Raw genomic sequence first — 14229 nt, forward strand, 5'->3', positions numbered from 1 at the left:
CTCTAATCTTTGTTGCCTACCCTAGCAATTCCATGGCTATTCACATACTCTCCATCTAATGCTATTTGTTTCTAGATCATATTAAAAACCTTTTATGAGATAAACCCACCTAGCATTTTCTTGTTTTTGTTTAATAGACTCTTCCGTCTTTGCCTATCCATGCCTTTTCTTCTTGAGACCATTTTAATTCTTTATCCTTGATGTCCCAACGTCTACCCTGGCTAGTTAATGCAGCAGTCGCTGGAGGGTACCTACATCTCTTCATATTAATTCAAGGCCAAACCTTGCAATTAGTAATTTCTACAAAGGACCATGTAAGCTTTTATGGCCTCCATGGTTATGTTGTCATCTAGATTCTTTTCCATGGCCTAAGAGCCAAGCGGAAGATCTGTTCCTCTTCTTCCACAGTTTCATGACCACCTCCATTGCTCATTCCTGAGAACAACATCTGTTTCATTGATTACAGAGTGATTAGCTCTGAGTAATGAGGGGAGCATATTCACCAGAAAAGAACGATTGAAAGTAAAACAGAAAAGAAAGAAGATCAGCAACCATCAGCTCACATGGGGATCAACAGCCTGGTGATGTTCCAGGAGCAGGAACTGTGTTACACAGTCATGCAGGACCCAGCAGGAATATATAAAATATATATCCATTTTAACAATAAGGCAGGAAGAAAAAAAACTCAGAAAAACCTATCTTTTGCCATGCTGATCCTCATTAACTTATTAGCATTCTGAAATCACTTAATTGGGGATCATTTTAAACCTTATCAATGAGGATTGTCATAAAAACAATTTAAAATCAATTACTTTTTTTCCTTCTGTAATATCAGCAGTGGGAAACAAAGGAGTTCCAGATCAGTACGGCTTACACAGAAGGTCAAGTTTGGTCTGTACTTTTAAAAACCCAAAATAAGCAACTTACAATAACTAAGTAAAACACTTAATCACATTCACTAATAGAAAGAAAAATACTAATAAAATTATATCACCAACTATTTAAATTATAAGACTGAAGTGGGTTGGAAAAATTGAGATTTACTCTATATGCATTAACATGATGCATGTGTTCATTAAACCAAATGTAGCATAAATGTGTACACAGTCATTCTAAAAAGGAAATGAGAAGCGGCTACTGAATTTTTCAAAAGGCTAAACACCTGTGAATAAAATAGGAAATACGTTTCATTTGTGCTTTTTAAGCTTTTAGTTCTGCTTATATCAAATGCCAATGCCCCACTCTCTAATAGGGATGCATCCTCCTGGTTGGGAGGTATATAGAAAGGACCAGAATTTGTCTTAGAAGTTCCTCAAGGTCTCCAGATAAAATCAAAATATAGCAATTGCTTTTAAAAACTAAGAGTATCATCCTTAGGGCTTCATCTAAAAGTTTGTATCTCTAAAGCAGTTGTTTTCAACCTACCTAATGCTGCAACCCTTTAGTACAATTCCTCCTGTTATGGCGACCTTCAACCTTAAAATCATTTTCATTGCTACTTTATAACTGCAATTTTGCTACTGTTATGAATCACAATGTAAATATCTGTATTTCCTAGTGGTTTGAGGGAGCTCTAGGGAAAGTGTTGTTCAACCCCCAAAGGGGCAAAGAGAAAAGTATGGCAGACAGATAGACAAACAGACCTATAATAACTTACTTCAGATCCTGTAGAAGGTCTTTTGCATTAAGCATGGTTATTAAAGAAGTGGTAGCTGCAGGAATAATAATGATGGGTGTTCGAGACCCTGTAAGTAAAAAAATTAAGGTTAAAAACAAAAAACATCATCATTTTTACTGACATTACTTTCTTATTAAAGTAATTTTAAATGTTACCTTAATTCTTTTATACTAAATTATTTTAAAATAATAATAATGGCAAAAATATTTAATGAATGGTTTATTTCCTGCCAAGCAAAAATAGTAAACAGATACACATGATACACAAGCATGTTACCACTGGTTTTATAACCTAATTCATCCACATTTACTGCTTAAAGTAAATCAAAGGCACAATCATACCTTTCTTCTGATTTGGGGGAGGTCTTGCTTGAGACACTAGAGAGAAAAAAAAAAACAGAAAATTACAATTGTTATAAAAAATTATTTCCAACTTACAAAGGAAACCTAAACATTGCCGATATTCGTATGTCTACTGGTGAAACAAAAACACCTTACATTTTTTTGCCTCTGCTTTTTGCAAATATTAAGTTGATGTTACAAGAAACAAATAATAAACAGTGCTATATAGTATGTTCATCCATGTCTGGATCTGGTAAACAAGACAGTGTTATATTACATTGATTAACTGTTATTATAAGTGGAAAACCAGGGTACTGAAAGAACATCTACCATAGTAGATTCAGGAGAGAGAAACCAAGGAAAGAAAAGACATTATTGCGGATTAAGATTGGAAATAGTTTCTACATTGTTTTCTCTCTTTAAATTTTTCAAATGAGGTTGGGTCACAAAAAGACCCTTAAGGGCAGTGAGTCAACTATATCTGACAATCTAATCTATACAGTGTAGAAATGACCTCAGTAGTAATTATGGTTGCACTATGAAACACAAATATTTCTGATTGCATTATTGTTAGCATATGGCTTTAAGAGAAGAATAGTGCTTTACCTTCAGCTTTACTATTAATATAACATCTTTTGAAATACTTTTTATATGTCACATGGAATGTAGTTGGTTTAATTTTAAAATTTATTCAACATGATATCATGATAAAGAACACAAAAACTGAACACTTCTCAGGACCTTGGAACGTCATAAGGGAAAAAAAGAGTAAATACGAACAGTTAAACAAATCAATAGCTGGGCGGTGGCCGTGCAAGACTTTATTCCCAGCACTCAGGAGGCAGAGGTAGATGGATCTCTGCGAGTTGGAGGCCAGCCAGGTCTAGAGAGATAGTTCTAGGACAGTTAAAGCTACAGAAAAACACTTTCTCAAACTATCTACCCCCTGTCAGGGAAAAACAACAAACAAACAAACAAACAAACAAATCTTTTAGGAGAATAGAAAGACCTCAGGATAAACTGAAGAATGTGGTAATGGGACCTAAACATAATACGGCTACATGAGAGCCTGGGAGAAGAGAGGCACCCAAATAAGATGTTAACACAAGTAAACTAAGTGAGTGAGGTCTCTAAAAACAGATGCAAAACAAACTATCTAAAAATTATACCTACATGATAACAGTTGTTCCACCTGGAAATGTGGTTTAGCAACTCTAAAACTTTGTTATCTTTGTGTAACAGAATTAAACTACTGAATAGTGTAGTAAGAGATAAAAATCAAATTCAATGACAGTTCTCAGAAAACTGTCAATTGCACACTGGACAAAGGATTAATATCTTGAATCTATAAAGAGCTTGAGAAACTAAATACACACAAAAAAATCTAATCAATAAAATGGGTATATGGAATGAAGAAGACACATCTCAAAGGTCTTAGTACAAATAACAAGTAATGAACAAATGAAAAAGTTCAATATCCTTAGCCATTAGGGAAATTTAAATAAAAACAACATTGCAATTTTCTATCACCTATGTGAGAACATTAAGAAAATAACAGAGCCAGGGAAATCACACCGTAGATAAAGGCATTTGCCATGGCACACTGGGGCTCTCGCTCCCTCATTCTGTTCCTATCCCTCTCAGTACAATATTAAAAAAAGAAAGAAGGAAAAAAGAAAACTGTAACAAATATTGGCAAGGATTTGAGGGGGGAAAAGAACACTTACACACCGATGCCAAAATGTAATTTAAAATAGTCATTATAAAGACTAAAAACAGATATACAAGATCCTGCTATACATCACTGCTAGGTACACATTAAAAGACAAACTGATACAAAAAATATAGTATATATACATAACAAAGAATTTAACTATATAGACAAACAAGCATGAGTTGGAAGAAGGTCCAGTGAGTAAAGTGTCTGTGGTGCAAACACAAAAACCTGTATTTGAATACCAAGAACCTACATAAATTATCAGTTTGGCAGGGGTGGAGGGAAGGGGGCTTAAAAGACAGGTAAGTCACTGGAGCTCACTGGCCAGCCAATCTAGCCTAATCTATACATTCCAGCTTTGATGAAAGACAGCTTCAAAACAAAGTAGAAGAGACATTAATAAAGACATGAAAAACTTCTGATCTCCAAATTTATAACCCACATACATATATAATATATATATATATACACAAAAGAAAATAAGCTAGCTGTCAGATATAGAGCCTAGATATTTTTTATAAACACATGTCAATATATGCCTATATACACCATAAGAAATTTGCTAAGGGGAAGCAGGAGAAAATAGGTAGAGAATAATATATGGTCAATGGATTTGATAAGCTCAAATGATCAAGGCACTTGATATACTGGAACAAAAATATTAGTATGAAACTACTCTGCAATAAATATATACTAATATATATTTAAATAAATAAAAAATAGCAAAGTGATCAATAATAGTAAGGGTCTGATCTCATGATTTAACTCATAATCCATATTCGCTACTGCCTAAATAAATTAAACTGGTAATGTGACTCACTTCGCCTAGTCTGTTTCCTCAATTGCAGAACAGAGATAATTCTACGTTCTACAAAATTTAAAAGTAATGATGTACTCCAAGTCCTCAGACAGACCTAGCATATATTTATGTCATTTACTGAGCCCTGCTGCTGCTGCTGCTGCCGCTGCTGCTGCTGCTGCCGCTGCTGCTGCCGCCACCGCCACTACTACTTCTACTACTACTACTACTACTACTACTACTACAGCAAATACGATCATATGAGCAATATGCCAGCCAACAGAAACCAAAGGAAACATTATTATCCCTCGTTTGCTTGGTTAAAAATGTTTGGACTCCTAATTTTAAAAGTATTACTCAGTATGACATTTTACATAGTCATTAAACAGCAGTGAGATCTGTTCTCACAGAGCTTTCAACTAGTGGATTGAATCCCACTAGAATTTAACTTTTGGGTTCACCTGATCTTCCCATTTTTCACTAGCAGGGACTATAGACTTGTGTTGGCAACCATTTGAATAACATACTAATCTGACATAGATAACATCTTTTGATTTGCAAAGGATATTGAAATGTTTGACTCTTTTCCCCCAAGTAAAAGCCCAATAACCTTTACGGCAGAAGTGGCAAGATCCTTTTGAAAAAAAGAAAAAAATATATATAGGAAATTTAGATAGGGATTAAAAGAACTTCTTGGGGGAAATGTTATAGTATATGCCTTTAATCCCAGCAGTGGGTAGGGACAGAGGCAGGCATATCTGGTTTTTTGCAGTCTGTCTGGCATACGTAGTGAGCTTCAGGAAAGGAGGGACTAAAGAAAGCTTGGTTAAAACTAGTATGAAAGTCCTCGGTTTATGTGTGATTTAAATGAGAGCTTTTTTTTTCCTTATTGTTTTACTCCAATCTAAGGTTAAGTAGACAAGGGTTTAAATAATTACTATTAAATTCATTAAATTGAATCATATTCTTTATATATATTTGGATGCCTGTGACAGTTTCTACCATTTATCTTTGGGAGGACAGAGAAGGAACAGAAAGTTAGACTCATACAATGTGGTCTGCTGACTACAATGTAAGATGCTCTAATTTAAGGAAATTGGTGGGTCTTTAAAGTTATGGTAGACAGCAAGATGTGAAACAGGTGAAGGAGGGATACAAAATATGTCATTTGACAGAACTGACCGAGAAGCTAGGAAAAGTAGGAGATATGAAGAATGCCTACTACATTTGAGGGCATTAAAAAACAGTTAATATTGGTGCCACTTATTAAGTATAAAGAGAGAGATCTTGGTTTGGTTTTTTTTGGGGGGGGAGGGAGGAAAAATTGTTTACTTTGTTTTAAGATGCCCATAACTTATTTTCATGTAGAAGTGAAAGCTACTATTTTTAGTATCAAGTCGCAAAGCTAGAAAAAAAAGTCTAACTGAAGATAAAAATCTGAAAATCATCACCACACATATTTCATGGGGAGGGGAGGGGTGCAAGACAGGGGTTCTCTGTGTAGCCCTGGCTATCCTCGAACTCACAAAGATCTGTTGGCCTATGTCTACCAAGTGCTGGGATTAAAGGTATTATGTCACCACAGCTCAGTTCAGCATACACATTTTAAACTGGAGGACTTATAGAAGTCTTCCATCCAGCATACTGTGAAACTTTTGAATGAAATAGACAAGCATAACCTTCTCAGGAGTATATGAGACACACTAGAGCTATAGGCCATTTACATAAGAATTCTAATTATAAGAAATTTAAAGCTAGGGGTTAGGGATTTAGCTCAGTGGTAGAGCGCTTGCCTAGCAAGTGCAAGGCCCTGGGTTCGGTCCTCAGCTTCAGGAAGAAGAAGAAGAAAGAAGAAGAAGAAAGAAGGAAGAAGAAAGAAGAAAGAAGAAGAAAGAAAGAAGAAAGGAGAAGAAAGAAGAAAGGAAGGAAGGAAGGAAGGAAGGAAGGAAGGAAGGAAGGAAGGAAGGAAGGAAGGAAGGAAGGAATTTGTTTAAAGCTAGAAGGCTGAGCACAGTGGCATATATCTTTAATCCCAAGTGTCAGAAAGTAGAGGAAGGTGAGTCTCTGTGAGATCAAGAACAGTCTGGTATACCAGGTGAGCTTTTCCAGCTGCACAGTTAAGACCCTATCTCAAAAATAATAATAATAATAATAATAATAATAATAATAATAATAATAATTTAATCTAGAAAAGCTGAATATGGACAGTGATGCATTTAAAAAGCAAGAGAAAGGTAAGTTCTTTACTCTATAAAAATGAGATGACAGTGGGGTTGTGACTTATTCAAGACTTGTATTTCTAGATAAGCTAGAAAACACAACCACTCACTATTAACTAGCTACTTTCCAAAATTTCCTTAAGACCTGAAATTTTTTTAGTTAAATGTTTTATATACCTAAGGATTGCTTTATATATCTAGGGATTTGTCTGGTACAATATTACTCATATTTGACAAAAGTAAGTTAAAAAATAAATTTAACTGTTTGTAAATGGAATTCCTTCCTTCAGGTCCCTAATCTAAGTGGAGACCTAACCTAAGTGGTTCATTCCACATTTCCATATGCTGAGAACTCTACTTAAAGAATAATACAATTCTACACTGCCCCCATGTATTACATATTACACTGTCAGGTGTATTCTGTGTATTCCCAGGTCCCCCTTTCCCCTGTTCCAGGTTTGAAAAACTGTCGAAGGCCAGTTCTGGCAGTGTGTTCAGCGATCTGAGAGGAGATATGAAGCCGTGCATGAGGAAAAGTAAGCAGCTTTGGAACTCATGGGGAGTGAGTTCCACCATTTAGCACAACCATGACAGATGTGCACCCCGAGAGGGAAGAAGGATGTCATGTTGTTACGAGTTTCAGTCTGCTTGTTGCCCTCCCAGCCACTACGTCCCTCATAATCTGAGTTGTGTGACAACTCTAAGAAAGTTTCTAGCCCCTTACTGGGCTGTAGCATTGGCACTTACAGTAATAATAATGATTAATCTTTTTCCAGCATTGCTGCTGGAGCGGATTAATGAATTAACTACCACCCTTAGAAAGAATTTAGAAATGTAGGTTGTTAGTAAAGTTAGGTTGCTTTTGTGGCTTTGATGTAGAAAATCTCGGGGAACAACTTAAAGTACAGAAAGGCACACTCTTGATAGTTGAGTGATAGATTTCTGAGGTTAGGGAACAAGAACAGTGGCAGCCCAACTAATACTAGCTAGCATGTCTCTCTTGCTAAAGCTAGGATGGGGGCAAAGCCATGATTAATTTCTTGTACCCATTCTTGCCCTTGACTTCCTGATATGATTTAATAAAAAAAATGGTAATATGTAGGTACACATTCTCAATTTAAAGTGGAAATGACTGATTGCTTTTTATATATATAAAAGTTTAGATTTGTGATACTTTTAGAATTTTTTTATAAGATTACCTTTTAAGATAAATAATAAAATGATTGATCCTTTCTTTGTAACTGCAAATTTCAGCCTGCCAGTAAGAGAACTGCCTAAAAATACCTTGCTTACTTATACTTTGCTTAGACAAGAATATAGTGGTTCTTAGGATTAATTTGATTTTTGCCTGTAAAATGTAAAACGTTTAATCATGTAAGGGTGTTGGGGAACATGTTTGTTTGTTTTTGTTGTTGTGTTTAAAGTTATACTCATTGTAATCATTTACTTAAAGAAAAATGGAATATAATTGTAATTTTTATAGTGCTTGAAAGATTTTGCTGGGGGGATAAAAGCTGTGGGAGAAAAAAAATCAAGTTGCTGGTGCCATGGTAGTTCATCCCTCAAGTGTATTAGTGTGTGCCTGCTTTACATACATAGTTGCCAAACCCACCTTTTCCTCCTTGGATTGCTGAACACACTGCCAGAGCTGGCCTCCAACCAAACACAGCAAATGAACATGTCAAATATTAAACAATACCCCTCCATACTGGGAAATGCCATGTAACAAGCATTTACATAGAACCAAAGTATTCACAAAAATAAATACCGTGACTCTGGAAGGAAGGGAGGGAGGGCAGGAGGGCGGGGGCATATCTAAGACATTATAAGACGCTTAGTTTAGACAATTTCTTCTATTAGGTAAAACTTCAGTGGACTTGGGTAAGACACATGAAAAAGCAGGGTAAGAGACTAAGAGTTAGAAATTTCAGAACCCGATACTTCACATTGGATTGTGAAAACCCTCTTCTTTTCATAACTAACCTTTTTTCTGACAATCTACCCTGGACAAAGACTGATGGGCAAGATGGCTCATCAGAAAAAGGTGCCTGCTACCAAACCTAACAACCTAAGTACAATGAGCAGAACTCAGAGTACAAAGAGAAACAACTCCCCTAAACTGTCCTCTAACTTGTGTATGTGCTCTGTGGAATGCACAGTGTACATACACACAAGCTCACAAACATAAAAATTGACAAAGACAGCCTAAGGGAAAAGGGGTCTACTTTGGTTTACAGTTCCAAAGAAACACAGCCCATCACTGCAGGACAGCCATGACAGCAGGAAAGGGAGGCATGGAGGAGGAGGAAGCAGGAGGTAAACACAATGTGGAGCCAGGATAGAAAGCCTCCAGGCCATCCCCAGTGCCTTTCCAACACTCGTGAAGCTTTCCCAACTTTCCCAAATAGCATCACTAGGTTGGGAAGTAAGTATTCAGGCACATGAAACTATTGAGATATTTCACATTCAAATACCAACACCCCTTAAGGTCCATTTCTACACACACACACACACACCCCTCTGAGTAAATCAATAACTTCCTCCTACGGCCTTTGTGTTGCATACTGATTTCAAGAAACTACAAAATAAGTTCATATTAATTCACAGAATATAAAATGAAGAAACTCCTTAAGGTGATTTTTTTGTTTTACCTTGTCATTTCTATATCTCTTATATGTTCTTCATTAGACTGACAAACACAACTTCATATCCTTCCACTGTAAAAATGTGTATAACTCCTCTCTAATGCAGCTACCATCCGGGACACTGCTCTCTGAACCCATCATCATCTGTCACTCCTATTTATTCTTCTTTGCTTCTTCCTAGGAAAGTGCTCTTTAGCTTATCCAATTCTGGCCATGATTACATAGAAGCAGTAGAAATATATACCATTAGTGTTTACATGAATGAACAAAAATTGATTTTTAGGTAACAAGAAGAACAGACAAACTCTAAAACACTTCAATAGTAACCTTGCCTAGCAACCATTTTTAGAAGTGATAGAGATCGTCTACATGCTCAGCAGCCATGCTAAACTTCTATAGGGAAAATAATCCAATTTGGCATAGAAGATCATGAACATAGAACAAAGAACTGTTAAATAAATACATATAGCCTTTGAAACAAACCTTAACGAAAAACAAAAATATCATAAAAATATACTTTAACTCTTCTACTACATCAAATTACTCAATTACACAAAATGTCCTTCATGGTGTAAGTTTCTATGTTACTGTTATAGAGTCACATAGCTTATTTCTTATGATTTTATCTCTTATGATTTCTATGATCTTGACTATCAACTTGACAGGACCTAGAATCACCTAAGACACAAGCTTCCAGTCATGTCTGAGACTGTCTAGATTAGATTAGCCGTTGGAAATGTCTGTGACAGATTATCTAAATCACATTAATCCAGGGAGAGAGTCATCTTGAATGTAGGTGGCATTACTTCGGGTGCTAGGATCCCTTACTACGTGAACAGGAGAGAGCTAACGAAGCTTAACTATTACTCTCCCTCTGCTTCTGACCACGGATGCAATCGGCTTCCTCAAGCTCCTGCCTCAGTAACTTCCCTTGATGTACCTTTAAATTCTGAATGAAAATAAATCCTTCCTTCTATAAGTTGCTTCTGCCAGATATTTTGTGACGTAAACAAATAAGTAATCAAGTTTTTATCTCAAACTGAGCAAAATATAGTCCAGTAAAGAACATTGAAAATATAGATTTTAAAGATTCTGTAAAACTATACATTTTAACTTCTTTATGTTTTTTTGCTATGAATAAAAAGGTTAACGATGCTGGCCAAACTTTAATAAGCATTTTGTACATATCACCACAGTTTAAGGCTTGCTTACGGAATGCTGATGACTAAAATCAGCAAGGAAGAGAAATGGCCTTTTGGTGTATTTTAAGCAAAACAATGTTTTCTTCTGATTACTATACATCAAAAACATGACTATCTAACAAAAAAAAAAAATCAAAGTTATATATTTTTTTACCTGGTCTAGGTACAGGCTGGGCTGCAGGAGTTTGAGTCTTACGGGCAGATGCACCTTCCTTTAAAAGATAAAAAGTGATGTATGAAATCACATCAAAGTTCATTTAAATAACAATAAAACACTTTAAAAAGATCTCATAAAGCTCTCCCATTGAGTTATTTTCCCATTTGGCCAAGGCCTTTAAGTTTAAAAAATAAAATTAAATAAAATATTTAATAAGAGGCTAAGACAGGAAGGCTGTTGCGTGTAGTTGAGTTGTAGGCCATTCTGAGCAACATATGAAATTCGATCTGAAAAAGTCCCTACCCCTAAAAAATTTATCAGTGTCATAGCCAGAGCTGCTGGAGGTGGCAGTCTATCTTGACAAAATAGACCCTAAAACTATGAGGCAAAACAAACAAGCAAACAAAAGCCCTCCTTATTTTTTATTTTATTTTAAAAGAAGGTATACTAGTGAAATGAACAGTGTTACCAATAAACAACTTCTAAAGGGAGTAATACTTTTAATGATTTGTTTAATTGCTAAAAAAATAGTATTTTCAAAAATGGTATTACTTGACTTTTGTAAATTTGAAGCCTATATTCAATGAAGGGCTGGGGATCAAGCTTAAGGCCATGTAGACATTAGACATATCCTAATGTATTTTAAAGTCAACCCTAACCTTTTTCCTCTAAAAATGCCAAAATGGGTAACACATAATCTCAAGTTAAAAAGATGTAATAACCCTGTGGTGGTTTGAATATGCTTGGCTCAGGGAGTGACACTATTAGGAGGTGTGTCTTCTAGCTGCCTTTGGAACAAGAGGTAGAACTCTCAGCTCCTCCATTGCCATGTCTGCCTGCCTGGCCACTGCCATGCTCCTGCCAGGATAATGGACTGAACCTCTGAACTGTAAGCCAGTCCCAATTCAATGTTATCTTTATAAGAGTACCATGGTCATAGTGTCTCCTCATAGCAATGAAACACTAACTAAGACAGAAATTGGAACCAGGAGTAGGGTATTGCTGTGTTAGGCCTGATCACGCTTTTGTTTGGAAGAATATGGATTTGGGGCCTTTGGATTAGGAAAGCAGCAGGAATATAGAAGAATTTGTTGTTGAGGGTTATTTGAACTATAAAAGCCTGGTTCCAAAGGATTCAAAGGAAAATGGAAAAATTTTATACATGGCCAAGAGACTGGTTCTTATGATATTTTGGTGAAGAATGTGGTTGTTTTTCCCCATTGTCTAAGGAGTCTGTCTGAGGTTAAAGATGAAGAGATTTAGATTAATTGCTTTGACAAAGGTAGTCTCAAAACAGCCTGGCATAAATTCTGTTATGTGGTTACTAAAGTTTGCTTTTATGAAGAGCCTTTTGGTGAAAATGAGCAAGCCTCAAAAATAAAAGTACAAAATGTATGGTTCAAAGAATAAAGGGGCACTGTGCCCCCCGCACCCCTACCCCACAAAGTAGAATGGTGCTGAATCCTATGTTCAAGGAGGTAAACAGATTAAGAGTGTGGTGACTTTGGGATAAAATCTCACCTAGCTAAATTGGCTGTTTATGAATTTGCCATTGAACAATAAATAGTTATATCTAGGCATTATTATTATCTTGTTATTGCTCTCATTTGAACTTTTAATCTGGAATGAACTACACTCCATAAAAGGAAGACACAAGCTTTGATCCAGATCTTGGGGAATAGTGGCCATGAAAGGCTTAGGTTCAGGCACAGTAGTACATGCCTTTAATCCCAGGAAGCAGAGGCAACCAGACCTCTGAGTTCAAGGCCAGTCTGGTACAGACCAAGTTCAAGTAGAGAAAAGCTAAGGTGCAGGTGTGATAGTACACATATTTAATCCCAGCATCCACGTGACAAAGTCATGCAGATCTGTGACTTCAAGGTCAATCTACAGAGCAGGTTCCAGGACAACCAAGCTTAGACAGTGAAGGACTTGGAAAACAGAAAACTGGTGATAATGTAATAGAACAAGGCAGTCTATTTTCCAGCTGCAGCAAGCAGCAGAGGCAGCTCTGGCCATGTAGCATTGGCCTTAAGAGTCCAGAATATAGAAGGGACTATTGGGACAACTGATGCTAGTTAGCTGGAGCTAAGAAATTAGTGGTGATTAATATCTAGTCCCTAGAAAACTATGTCAAATAGTAATTTTCAAATAAACATGATGAAAATCAGACCTGTTTAAGAAAATAGTACTGAAATGAAAAAGTAATTCTTTACATGAGCTGTAACAATCAAATATAGGAGCCACACCAAAACACAAACAGATAGGAGACCAATGCAGGCCAGACTGGATTTATAGCTCCCTTCAACTGCAATAGCTCAGGGTTTGAAGTGTTCTACCCCCATTTATTGTCAATCTTTTTAAAATCAAAGATACATGATGGAACGATACACCTAACAATAAACAAATGATTCCCAAAGTTACTGTTATTTCATATCATGCAAACCACTCAGAACCAGTAACTCCATGAATAAGCAACACTTTTTGTGTGTTTAGGAGAAATGAGAAATTAAGGAGCATTATAAACCCCTTCTACTAATTTCAATACTTTAAGGGTTAACTATAGACATGTCTAGGAAAACTCTAAAACAAAAAGAATAAACAAACAACAACAATATAAACCAGTTGGGTAGCTTGGGTCAAAATGTCCAAAGTAATGAATACCTTTTCCCCCCCTCAGTCATGTTTTATAAAAAATAAAAGCAAACTTATGTAAGCAATACTTGTTCACCACTTTTAAGTATAAAACCTAGCAAGACAACTGTCAGTTTGCAGAATTTGACAAAGAAATCTGCCACATTTATGGAGTTAGTTTAACCACAGAATTCAGATTTAAAAGAAACTAGACTAAAAACAATTTTACAAGGTTGTAACATAATATATTTTTACCATTTCTCTTGCATGGAAACCTGAAGTCCTTAGGAAACATCACTAAAGAAAAGTTTATCTCGTTGCTACTATTTTTCTATATCATAAGCTTTCATATAATATCTTAAATTTTAAGAAAACAGTACAGATATCAATTATAATTTGATTTAAATTCTTGCTTACTGTGTATATGAATACTATGTCTGACACACACTATACCTGGTGACCAATATTAGAAATCTTCTTGTCATATAAACACTTGCTCCATAGCAAGCAGTAGGATAAAAAAAAAAAAGCTCACAGGTGGGGAATTCATGCTTGAACCCAACATAGACAGGAATCATAATTGAGTTATCCATAAAGCCCTTAGTAATTGAGATCCATAATAAACCCAATTCAGTACCAAAAAAAAGGCCATCTCAGAGGTGATGTATAATATGCCAGTTGTTCTAAGATGACTACTACACATTGTATAAAATGTCTCACTGTATAACTACCTGTACAGCTATTAATAAACATTAAAGAAACCTATTGTGAGGGATGTAGGTCGGAAGCAGAGAACTTATTAGCATTCTTCTGCTCTCAGTTTCATCAAAAGATAGA

The 14229-nt window shown here is 35.8% G+C and overlaps 1 protein-coding gene across 3 annotated transcripts in view; it reads right to left on the reverse strand.

Annotated features, from left to right (window-relative positions):
• Window positions 1-14229, reverse strand: part of Cdc73 (cell division cycle 73) — a 102108-nt gene that overhangs the window by 25742 nt on the left and 62137 nt on the right. For all 3 annotated transcript variants that reach the window (XM_063272314.1, NM_001024769.1, XM_039090729.2), the window contains 3 exon segments: window positions 10756-10813; window positions 2020-2055; window positions 1658-1745 (listed from right to left, as the gene is read on the reverse strand). In XM_063272314.1, the coding sequence (XP_063128384.1) occupies window positions 1658-1745; window positions 2020-2055; window positions 10756-10813 (182 nt within the window).

The sequence above is a fragment of the Rattus norvegicus genome, chromosome 13, assembly GCF_036323735.1.
Source record: "Rattus norvegicus strain BN/NHsdMcwi chromosome 13, GRCr8, whole genome shotgun sequence".
In the NCBI taxonomy this organism is placed as follows: domain Eukaryota; kingdom Metazoa; phylum Chordata; class Mammalia; order Rodentia; family Muridae; genus Rattus; species Rattus norvegicus.